This window comes from Hemibagrus wyckioides, linkage group LG15, assembly GCF_019097595.1.
Source record: "Hemibagrus wyckioides isolate EC202008001 linkage group LG15, SWU_Hwy_1.0, whole genome shotgun sequence".
NCBI classification, from domain to species: Eukaryota; Metazoa; Chordata; class Actinopteri; order Siluriformes; family Bagridae; genus Hemibagrus; species Hemibagrus wyckioides.
In genome coordinates this window covers 19832337-19845076 of record NC_080724.1, presented here as the reverse complement: position 1 = coordinate 19845076, position 12740 = coordinate 19832337, and the positions used below count along the sequence as shown (strand labels likewise).

The following is a 12740-nucleotide window of genomic DNA, read 5'->3' as shown; positions in this document are numbered from 1 at the left end:
AGAGCAAGCGCGTGGAAAAATACACAACCATTAAATCAGCATTTGTCCAGAAGTGCAGAACAGACAAAACAAACGCTGTGCTTCGTTCACAACAGGCAAAACAAAAGCTTTTGTTCTGCCGAATATATATATATATATATATATATATATAAAGTCTGTTTTGCCATGGTCACAGGTGTGTGCAAACAGGGTTATCCAATTCATACTGTGGGTTTTCTCATTATCCTTTTATGCTGAAGAATTATGATGCACATATGGTGTAGTAAGTAGTACGAAACAAAACAACATGGACAAATTAAATGGAGCACAGTGTTTATTAGACCACAGGAAACATTACTGTTATTATAGTCTTCTCGTGAGAATTTTATTTCCAGAAAAATCCCCAGAGTTCTAAAGACCTACTTAGGCCACTTACTGTCCAGTAGGTTAAGGCACAGGATTAAGACTCAGGTTAATGCCTGTGTTATAAACACCGCTGAACCCTGAGAGGACAACTCTCCTATCTTCTCCACATTCCACCTGTCAAAGTTAAAAGAAACACAAGCTCTCTTTCCTGGGAGTATCTCCAATACTTTTTTGATTTTGGGAGTTGAGAAAGATACCTGAACATTTCTCATGAAAAGAAAAGTCGGGATATACACCGACCAGGCATAACTTTATGACCACCTTTAACTCGTCTGTTGGATCGGATCACACGACCAGCCTCATTAGCATGACCTAATTAGCATGACCCTGTCGCCGGTTCACCACTGTTCTTTCCTTGGATCACTTTTGATGGATACTGACCACTGCAGACCGGGAACACCCCACAAGAGCTGCAGTTTTGGAGATGCTCTGATCCGGTGGTCTAGCCATCACAATTTGGCCCTTCGTCAAACTCGCTCAAATCCTTACACTTGTCCATATTTCCTGCTTCACTTGCTGCCTCATATATCCCACCCACTAACAGGTGCCATGATGAGATCATCAGTGTTATTCACTTCACCTCTCAATGCTCATAATGTTATGCCTGATTCGTGTAGATAAAGGTATCCTGTTTGATTGTCTTGTCCTGGCATAACCCAACCTTTCTAACGTTAAGAGTGTTGACCGTTCAACCATAATCTCCTTTGTTGTCAACTGCATTGACTTTTAATCCCCTATTCGTCAATTTCCATTCTTCCAAATATTCTAAGTAAGCCTGTTTGTTTTGCATAGAAAACATTTCAAATGAACATCCATGAGTACAGAAAATTTGGGATCACTTGCATATTTCAGCTTGATTTCAGCTACGGAGGAAGACTCCATCAAGACAATCCATCTTGTGGGAGATGCTCCAGGAAGCATGGGGTGAAATCTCATCAGATTATCTTGAAAAATTGACAGCTAGGATGCCCAGGCTATAATTGCTGTAAAAGGTTGATGAAGGCAAATTTTAAAGAAAACATTCTTCATTTCCATCAAAATCATTTGCTGTCAAAATCAAAATCAGTCAGCATGTCCTGTTCTTTTGCTATATTTTCTAATCAGACTAATTTGAAATTTTTTGAGTGATCCAAAACTTTTCAGCGGTAGTATATATATATGTGTGTGTGTGTGTGTGTGTGTGTGTGTGACTGGCAGCTTGATTTAGTGACAGAATGTCCAAATTTAAATTAGGACCACGTTATTAAATTGCTGGAAGTTCCTTCATGCTAGGAGCAGCCCTTTCTTTCAGAAATTAAAAACGTATCCGGACAAAGCGAACTGAAACACTTAATCCAATCATTTCTGCTTTGCTTTGTCTTTTGTTGTAAACGGATAAGCTGTAATTGCAAGAGTTACTAGCAGCTAGTAACTCCAGAATGTGAAGCAGACATTTAATTTCCACTTCCTCAAATTTCAGAAACAAGTACGCAGAAACAAATATTTCCCACCACTTTACTAAGGAAACACCCAAACTGCAGTAAGTTTTCAGTGTAAACATGCTCCATATTAACAACATAATAATACGCCTCGGAGTCGAGGAAACAAAAACATTTCTCACATTCTTTATAATCATAATAATTATAATGGATCATGTTTTGCTCCTTGTTTTATGATTGCTTTTTGCGAAACTCAAGCTCATATTGTTTTGACAGCTTTACATTAAAAAACGCCGCTAGTGGCATTGCTGTAGGACCAGCCATTCATAATAATTAGGAAACTATCGTATACCTGAGTTCCTTGCCGTTTTTCCACTGTCCTGTAACCTTAAACCTGCAAACACATTTCATACATACATTGTATGGATTCTATTCCCGTCACCAAATATGTGGGCTGTCCCTATCGACTGCCTAAACGTCTCAGTTTACCCCACAGCTACCATTTTAACATTTTAACTTCCCTTCCTTCTACAAAACCTGCCCAATGCTATGCTAGATCATATTAGTAAAATTATAAGCCATCAAATTGTAAAGCCACTTTCATTTGGTCTTGGTTTCATTTGGTCTATTTCCTGATTCATGGAATAAGGAAATCAAACATTTTGAGCGACATGACACATTTTTTAAATATCGGACACCCACTGATCCATCTCTCAAACATCCACCGGTCCCGTAGCTAACAAAATGGAACAACATTCATGATTTTACGCAAAGACCATCAGGTCAGACCGTAACTTCATAACTGAAAACTTTAATAACTCCCTGCTAAAATGCCTACTTCATTTCTTTAACCAGACCTGGATGCTCCTTATGACCACCCAATTTGTCTGACTTGCAGTCACTCTGATATTTAAGCATGCTACTGATCTGTTCACTACCTGGTGAACACCTTGAAGTTCAAAATATCCATATTTCAGGACGCCTAAGTTGTGAATTTCTCTGCACTGCACTCCACTGGGCGATAACAAAAAAGTTTCACCGAGCTCCACTTCAGCAGACTCGAGAACGTCCACCCCATTCTTCCCCGTGTGAATCACAATATGTGAAAGGAGGACAGGTTTCTCGAAAGCCACAAGAAAGAAGTTCCCTACGTTTACTGGGGTCATGCCCCAGAAATAGCTTCCTCCTTGACTGTAGGCTTCGTCTGGATTATGGTTTTTAAAAACTCTGATGTCAGTGTAAACAGAGGCTGGGGGGTTATCAGCAGGATTAACATGGAAGTCTTCGTCTTTGAGTTGATTGTACGTTCCCTGAAAAGATGAGTACGTTCCCATGTGCTGAAAAAGGGACGGGCGAAAGCGGATGACCTTGTCCTGCATTAGCAAAGTGCGGAAGTGAGATAGGAGAAAGTCGCAAGGCATTTCCTGGTAAAACAAATAAAGGAAGTGAGCGAGACGAGGGAGATCTTTAGAGTGGTACAGTTTCCCAATATATCCCAGCTTTGAGAACTCAAGTGTCACCCACGGTGAAGATCCTTTTGATTGAATGTGACTTCGAATGGAGGACAGAAATCCTTTAGAGCAGCTCACATCATCCTCCAGCATGATGTAATACTTGGAAAGCTTGGCACTGAAGTCCACCAGGAAGGCGTAGTCTACATTCTGCTTGGAGCGGAAGGTCACGCGATCCGGGGCATCGTTAAAGTTCCTTTTCAGACCTGTCAGAGGCGGGTAGTTCTCCTCGTCGGAATGAATTACCAGAAGCTGACCCTGGATCAGTCTTGTAGGAAAAAGCTGATTAATGCTGGTTAGCATTTGATGAACCCATCTCAGGTCAAAATCAGCCAGGAGAACCACCACCACCATCTCGGAGAGCTCCTCCTCCGATGACTGATTGAAAATAGAGTGAAGGGTTTGCAGGAGATAATTCTCTTTCTTCCTCTTCACAGAAGAGAGACCGACAGTGAGGTACCCTACCAAACAAGAAAACTGTTAAAACCAGTTTAACCAACAAGTGCAATTATTTAAACCAGTTTACCAGCCCATTTCATGTGGTTACATTTAATGTGACATGATTAACACGAAACAAGTTAGGTCTTGTTTTCAATTATGTTAGAAACCTCCTAGAAACCTGACCAGCTTGTTTTCAATTATGTTAGAAACCACCTAGAAACCTCACCAGCATCTCCAGAATATCTCCAGAAGTCCTGAACACTTTTCCATATTGGGGAAAAATACTCTAAATGGAGCTCAAGATTTACAATTATTATACAGTGAATATACAGTAGCATGTATACTTTTCCATATATATACCAATGTTGTGTCTGTTCTCACTTTGCTTAGGCTGAACATCTCCTGCTAACACTCGAACCGAAGCTCTGAGGCACATGATGTTTTGCCGAGGTTCCTGAGAGCATTGTTCACTGCTGTAGTTCCCTATAATCCAGGCTGCATCCTAAAACACACAACAGATGAATTCAGTTAATCTTAGTTAAATTCAGTTAATCTTTGCGACTAAACTGGCTAGTTCTTTCTTTCACAGTGGATATGACATACAGTAACCAGTCCACTGTCCACTGTTGGTGTTAAAAAAAAGTATCTTAGTAACCCTGGTATAATGACTTGTGTTGAATTTGTAGTGCTAACAGCATGAGGTTAGAAGATAATTAACACACAATTGACACTGTGTCTATGTAACATGCCCTGATAAGCTGGACACAAGTGCATATCCGCATCATGCTGTTTAACAGGTTTGTTCGGCTTTTCTAAAAGTTAAGCAAATTCATGTTGAAAATAGAAGGAAGGAATGAGTTAAGAGGAAGCAGAAAGCAATAAACAGGAGACACAGGATTAGAAATTCACTTAAAGGATTTGCAAGACACAGACAATCTGATTAACAAATCTAATCAAGACTCTACAATCAGACAAAGGACCAGAAAAGGACTATAAACACATTTGAGAAATAAACCAAAGACACACCAGGGCAAAGACTGGACCGAAGACAAAACACGAATATGTGTCATAATAAAGACACATCCAGAGCTTATCACGAGAAACACACCCCCAAATGAGACGTAAGAAAATGGCCATTATGTCTACACAATGATTAATAATTCAAGGATTTGTGCATTGTAATACTGCTGCTGTGACCACCATGGATTTTGCACTTTCCAGTAACGCCACTTACAGTTGACCATGGAATATTGAGTAGGGATGAAATTTGATTATGAATCCTATCACAGTACCAGGTTTGAATTCACTGAGCTCTTCGGAACGACCAAATTTCTTCACAAATGTTTATATATGCAGACTGCATGGCTAGGGGATTGTTTTTATATATCTGAAAGATCTGAATTCAATAACGAAGGGGTGTGTCCCAATACTTTTGTCCAAATAGTGTATCTATCATGACCGTCTCGGTGGATCATTTCTAAGCAGGTATTGATAAGGGTTCAAAACCATTTAGATACCTTCAGACTATGGCTCTTTTGGATCTGGGTTTGAAGGTTTGAAACCTGAAGTGGCAACAGGAAGCTATCACAGCAATAGGACAGTGATTTATATCAATGAATATAACAAGATCTGAGAGGGCAGGGTGGTTAAATAACTGAAAATCTGGTGGTTGTTAATACTGTGGAAGAATATACGCAGAAACCACAGTTGTAGCTACAAAAATGTAGATAAAACGCCATGCGATGCCTCTTAAATGATAAAATCGTAATCAAAAGGGCTGAGGGACATACATAAGGTACATAATAACCTTAAGATGTTATGTTAATCTTAATAAGAAATTCCAGATAATAATACACAGTGTGTTGCTGAAAAGAAGAATAATACTAAAAAAGTTTCATACTATAAAGACTGCACACATATTATGCGCATTATATATGCTTGATTTCCTAGCCAGTATTATTTGATGTCATTTTATTCATGCCAGATTGGTAAAGCTGTCAGTCAGTCGGTATCAGTGGGCGGGATTAGTCCTTCATTGGTTTAAGAAAGAGAAAACCCATTTATGGTCAAACTAAGCACATGATGTGTCTCATGCATGGCCTTAGGACCTAAGTTTAGTCATGTGGGGAAACAGACCAGTGTTATAAAACCAGTGTCTGTAAGACAAGTTATAGCCCCAGGCTGAGAGAGAGACAAAGAGTGTGTGAGAGAAAGTGTGTGTGTTTGTGTGTGTGTGTATGTGTGTGTGTGTGTGAGAGAGAGAGAGTGAGAGGGAGGCAAAAAAAACAGACTGTACATATGGGAAGCTAAGCAAATAATTCCTGAGAGCTGCTTCATTACTGTGTGTGTGTGTGTGTGTGTGTGTGTGTGTGTGTGTGTGTGTGTGTGTGTGTGTGTGTGTGTGTTACCACGGGTTCCGTAACTTGTTCTGCCTCTCGTGTTCTCCTCATGGAGATATAAAAGCAGGTAATGATGAGCAGACCAACGAGTGTCTGTACAACCTTTTTCACATGGCATCTCATCCTGAAGAAGTCTGCGAATATAAAATATATAGGTTACTACCACATACACACAACACACACGTGCCCTTTATGTGACTGAAGCTGTATAAAATTGCTTTTAAGTTGTATTATAGGACAACATCTACCTTTACTCAGTGGCTTTCACACCATCTGTAGTGAAATGTCCAGTCCATCAGTTCAGACTGTGCTTCAAACGGTTCTCTCCTTTCTGTGTGTTTACAAGAAGAGTAACATCATTATTAGAGTCCTAACAATTAATTCCAATTCATTAGCAATGTATTCCTGGGAAATTGCTGCAAATTAACCCAAACTGTCCTTGCTTAGTGTCTTCGCAAAAAGGTACACAACTGCAGCTTCATATACACCAGGGTTCGAACATGAGCCAGTGAATATAAAGTCACAGAATCTAAAATGAATTAAATCCGGAAATGTTGTGTGTGAGGGCCTGAGTCTGTAACCCACTAGCAGGCAATTAGGTCCTAAGTGTTGTAACTAGAGCTAGATAAACGAATAAAACAAACATCAGTAATAAAACCTGACAGAAAGAAAGAAAGAAAGAAAGAAAGAAAGAAAGAAAGAAAGAAAGAAAGAAAGAAAGAAAGAAAGAAAGAAAGAAAGAAAAGGGAAGGACAATATGTACTCTATATGACTTTTTGACACAAGTTTACAGAAGGAAATTGAGGAAATGAAGTAAGCATGTTCATATTACAGCATGGTTTAAAGTGGTGTGGTGTGTGTGTGTATGTGTGTGTGTTTGTGTGTGTGGTGCACGTAGTTCCCTTTTTGTAAGTCTCTGATAATAAAAATACTACATTCATACACCTGTTATTCACCTTAAACATACATTTACTCAGGCTGGAAAGACAGAACCAAGGTAAATAAAAACCTGCTTGACCTGTTGCATGTACATGATTGACATTTCCTGTTAGATCTTTTTCCTTTTTTTTAATGTCTGCCCATATATCTGTATTGTTCTCATGTAATCTTTAATCTTAAGTAAAACATTTATTCTGGTTGGACTTTCTGTGGATTCCTGGAAACTCTCTGTACAAAGAAGAACAAGAACAAGAAGAGGACGACTTGCCCATTTTGATGCATTTTTTCGTTCGTTAGTCATCCAAGTCCATACTGCTGGTCATTACTTGTGACAGCTCTTGTCCCTTGCGCACGAACCCTATCACTTCCTGCTGAATAAAAACTCGCAATCCTTTAAAATAACCATCAGAAACCCCGGAGGTGTTAAGATGCTACAGTTTCGTTTTAACTGATCAGGTCATTCTTGTCCACATGTTCCGTTTCTTTTGTGTGTTTTTTTTTTTTTCTACTGAATTTTCCTATATTTGTGTAAAACGATCCGTGTATCTGGTTTTGGGAAGGCGAGCACTAATTTATTTCCGCGTGCGTTCTCGCTGCTATACTGTTGCGTCGCGCGCTGCTCAGTCCAGTTTCCCTCTCTCCAACACACTGACCAGTGTTGCCAGATTGGACCGAAGATTTCCAGCCCAACTCCAGCTTAAAAACCCGCCCTTTTCAAAAAAAAAAAAATACCTGCCCAAAATGCATACTGCGATAACTAATAGAATAACAAAAAGAAAACAAATGGGTTAGGGCATTTGCGCGCGCTATGTTACCTACCTGTATACGTTTTATTCATCTAAACATGACATTAGAATAATAGCGTATAAACATGCTTACCTTTTTATAAGGACTTAATGCGGAGAATCTTGGCAGAACTGATAAGAACGTCTCTTGAAATGCTATAGAACGTCGCTCTCCCATTCTTTTCGGTAGGACTATATATTCTATAGAATAGAATATAGAATATATTCTATATTTCCCCCACTCTGGCATGATGATGATAAAAACATTTACAGCTCTGCTAATAACTTGGTGATATTGGTTTAACGAGTACAACAACCCGCTAATCAGGATTGAAGTCTGATTGGACAGGACTCTCCTGAACCTTATCGGCTAAACGGAACCATATTATTAAAACGTCAACATTACATATTATACTTTCTCGTAAAGTTCGTTTGAATGGAAAATTAATAAAATATCATATTCATAGTCAAAAATAAAAACACCAAAAACCAGCCCAAATTTTATCAACCCGACCAAAAGGAGCCTGCCCAATCTGGCAACACTGATAGTGACACACACACACACACACACCACGGGGATTATGGAAATTGTGGGTTTGTCGTTTACCGAGTCATATTTACTATTTCACTGTAGGTGGTGGGACTTTTTTTTTTTTTTTTTACAAAACGCTGCACACACTCTTTTTTTTTTAAAGGTGCAATACTCTATTTCTTTTTATTCTATATGTGCAAAATCTGTGTAGGAAATATAGAACATGATGTGATAATTTCTTAAACCATGGAATGCAGTAACACCAGTACAAAGAGTATTTGATGACAGTCAATCTGTACGGTTTAATCTGTCTCAGTGGCTTCCTTTACAATGAATCAAGGAGATATCATTACATTACTTGATAATTTAACACTTTGGATTTAACCACCTTGACATGTATGTAGTGTTATATAGCTATGTAAGTTATGCAGCAGAGGCACTGGACCCTTCTCGTAAATCAGTAGGAGTCAAATTTGTGGGCAAGAGCTAAATGCTATCAGCCACCCAGCACATTAGAGACATGTTAGATGCTGTAACCAGTAGAGAACCTGTGTAATATTATAATAACACACTAATTTTTTCATAATCAGCTGAATATTGTTGTTGTTTTTTCAAGCACTTCCTTGCCTAATGGCTTGAATGCTAACATCACCCTTGGAGACAACCAAGTTTGAATACTAGCTGCTGTAACAGGCAGAGTACATGTGGCATCATAACACGTGTATAAGTATACGAGTATAAGTGAAAAAAAGTATTTATGAGGCAAATTTTTAGTTATAACATGGGTTTCGAGTACTTAAATGGCCAAGTAGGCTAACTAACTTCTAAAAAAGAGTGAGGAAGAGCTTTGTTGCTCAACACTTAGCAAAGTACCTTAATGTCACAATTTTCATGTTTAAATATTACTTCTGAGGTTAATGAACACAAAAGATCCCGGTTTACATGATAACACAGGTAAATTCACCGCTACCAAGACAGTTTATTGAACCTAGTAATATTACACTGACAATATCTTGCAGTACTAACCCCTTAAACTTCAAGCATATTATTGATTTGTTCACTTTAAAGCATCATATGTTAATTATTACAAAATCCATGACTACATTCTGCAGAAAGTGACAGGAATGCAAGAAAGAAGTGAAGAGAGTGAGGAAAGTAGTGTAGTGTTTGGTTAATCATATATGATATATAGTATACTACTAGCTAATATGTTTCAATACTCTATAAATCAGACAGTCCTAGCACCCTGATGTGATTATCTGAAACACGACAACAACATACACCTGACATGATGATTTATAGTAAAGCAAAAATTATTAATATTTAAGTAGTTGACCTAGTCAAAAGCAGACCGGTCAGTAAAGAGATCTTAAACTCACCTGAGCGTTGTCCAGCCAGCACCTTCTCACTGTGCTTGAGCTCGCAGGTGGAAGTGAGATGACCACACGCATTCACACACACACACACACACAGAAATCAGTCATGTAAAGTAGGTAACACTCTCCACAGGTATTGCGAAGGTTACATGAAGGCAGCAACTAAGGCACACCCACACACTTCCTCATAAAAAATTTCTACACAGTCGTAACCATAGAGATACGTAGAGCTGACACACTCCATGTGACATTAACTGACATTAATATCCATGTGAGGATCACTGACATGCTTATTAATGCAGCTAATTGCGCCTGAAGCTAATGCTAATCTTAATCTTGGTAACCATGATGAAAATGACATTTGGTCCACAGTAGAAAAACATACCCAATGCTTGCACTGTAGTTTTTACACAGGAAGTGATAGTGCTTCAACTCAGGCAACACACACACACAAAATAGAGATTTTTTTTTTTTTTTTATACTTCTCTCTTGATTGTTATCATATACATATACACCAGGCTTGAAAAATTCTATGCAATTTTGATTTATATTTAATTAATGGCATATTTATTTTTAAGCAATGTTAAAAAGCTACATACATAAAAATTTCTAGGTAAAAACCCAACATTTATATCTGTCTAAGGCCTCACAGTCCTCACAACTTCTCACTTCTCATAACTTCATTTTCTTTTTGATTTCAGGATAAGTCATTTTAACTAGATCACATATTTTTAGTGATCCCAAGATAAGAAAAGTAGTTACCTGAATATTACCACTTATTTTTTCCTTGTGAACCTGTGAAAGTAAAAGTTGTAGTCTTGAGATCACAGCTTATTTTTTCTCATATGCCGAAATTAGCCATCCCAACCCTACCTCATGGATGAACTCTTCTGTTTTTAAGTTTAATCAAGTGGCACTTTAACAAAAAGTTAAGCTGGTACAGTGGGAGTGGTATAGCTGCAACCTACTGTATACTAGAGTTTGATTATATTTTCCCCAAATTTCACCTGTGGGATCAATCTAGTAAAGCAGTACAACAAGAAACTGAAAAAAGAAGCGTTCGTTCTCTTGAGATCGCAAGTGAAATTAAAACTCATAGCCCTTCTTCAATATATATTTGTCCAAGCTTGCAAAGTAATCAATCAAAACACTCTTAAAGTCTTAGCTAGCTAGCTAAGTTCACTTAAGCACATGTCTATGTCATGCAGCTTGTATCCCTGTATAACAGATAACAGGGAATAAAAGTGACCATTAAGTGATATTCAATATTATAAATGATTATTTTTTTTAGCTGACTTGCTAGCCAGAACTGCTTGCTAGTTGCAGTAACATGTTAGCTAGTCGGTTTTGAATACAAGCTCTAGAGTTGGCTGATAATAAATACTTACATTTATAAATTGCTGTATTATGTAGCGTCAATATAGTGTGAACAATGAACTCATACTACTGTAAATACAATTTAGTATCTGAAAGAATAGATGGATATGGCAAATAGAAATTAGCTAGTCATACTGCTAGTGCAAGGTTAGCATTGGGATATGTTATAGTATTGACACATTTCTGCACTATGGACCTCACTATATAATGTGGATATAGGTCAGGTTTGTGTAGTGAGGAAGGTTCACAGTTCACTTCACTGTGTCTATATTTACTGCATGTAGATTAGCAATCACAAGTGTTAGCGACCTCAAGACTAAGGGGGGGGTGTGAAATGTTCTTGTGAGATTGATTGATGATGCTAGCTAAATATGTCTGATCTCTAGCTAACAGCAAGGGTTAAACGTGTTCTGTGTATCTGAGCTGAAGGTCAGGGGTAAAAGCCTAGCACTACTAATCTGGTATTGTTGGGCACTTGAGCAAGACCCTTAACCCTCAGCTGTATCATAGCTGACTCTGTGCTCTGACCTGAGCTTCCTAACAAGCTGGGATATGCAAAGAAAAGAGGTTCACTGTGCAGTAATGTATATGAGACAAATAAAAAGTACTCATGAATTCTACTGTTGGATGGTTGATGTTCTAGTGACATCTAAAACTAGAGTTCTAGAATAACAGAACCGTAAATAATCTTCCTAGAAAGGGGACTGGAATTGTAGAACTTGTAGCTGTAATGCCTTATTTAAAGAAAATAAATAAATAATGTTTGTTACAATCTGATTAATTACTTAGTAATTCTAGCATTTGGAATAGAGCCTGAAAAATGTTCTAAGAAGAACCCTACATAGCTTTTTGGGTGAATCAGTTCACCCACCTGTTTATCCATCCATTTTCTATAGCCACTTTATTCCTAATTAGGGTCACGGGGATCTGCTGGAGCCTATCCCAGCACACATTGGGCGAAAGGCAGGGGTACACCCTGGACAGGTCACCAGTCCATCACAGGGCCACATATATATAGACAGATAACCACACACACTCACACTCACACCTATGGGCAAATTAGAATTACCAATCAACCTAATGTACATGTTTTTGGACTGTGGGAGGAAACCGGAGTAAACCCACGGAGGCACAGGGAGAACATGCAAACTCCACACAGAAAGGACCCTATCTGTTTGAACCCGGGATACAAACCCAGCACCTTCTTGCTGTGAGGAAACAGTGCTAACCCCTGTTTATTCAGATGCCAATGAATTTAGTACAGGTTTGAGAAAAGAAAGATATTCAGTTTTGTACTGAGTTCACCTTCAGCTTTTCAGGGCTGAGTGTTGGGTTTACAGCCAAACCAGAGCACAGAACAGAACCCGGGTTTTCTTTATGATCACTGAACACTGCTTCCTAAACAATCTATGACTTTCATTCAGACTGTATTGCTGTTGTTTTTGAGTACGAGTAGTAGAAGAACAGGTTTAAGACAAACCCGTGAACCAATCTCTGTATGTTGGACTGTTATCGCTTTTATTTCCTGAATGAAGTCTCACTGGATGACACAGAATG

General features: G+C 38.5%; 1 protein-coding gene across 5 annotated transcripts; it reads right to left on the bottom strand.

Moving 5' to 3' along the window:
• Positions 1 to 282: 282 nt before the first annotated feature.
• On the bottom strand, positions 283 to 9963 carry zgc:101663 (alpha-1,3-mannosyl-glycoprotein 4-beta-N-acetylglucosaminyltransferase C). Of its 5 annotated transcripts, none has more exons than XM_058409859.1 (5): positions 9810 to 9963; positions 6423 to 6505; positions 6199 to 6308; positions 4136 to 4277; positions 283 to 3795 (listed from the first exon to the last, which is right to left on the bottom strand). In XM_058409859.1, the coding sequence occupies exons 3-5, from the start codon at positions 6295 to 6297 to the stop codon at positions 2663 to 2665; spliced, it is 1374 nt and encodes a 457-aa protein (XP_058265842.1). In that variant the 5' UTR covers positions 6298 to 6308; positions 6423 to 6505; positions 9810 to 9963; the 3' UTR covers positions 283 to 2662. The 5 variants fall into 5 exon arrangements, with proteins under 5 accessions (XP_058265842.1, XP_058265844.1, XP_058265840.1 ...); XM_058409861.1 differs by having other exon boundaries at positions 4157 to 4277; XM_058409857.1 differs by having other exon boundaries at positions 284 to 3795; positions 6184 to 6308.
• Positions 9964 to 12740: the final 2777 nt, after the last annotated feature.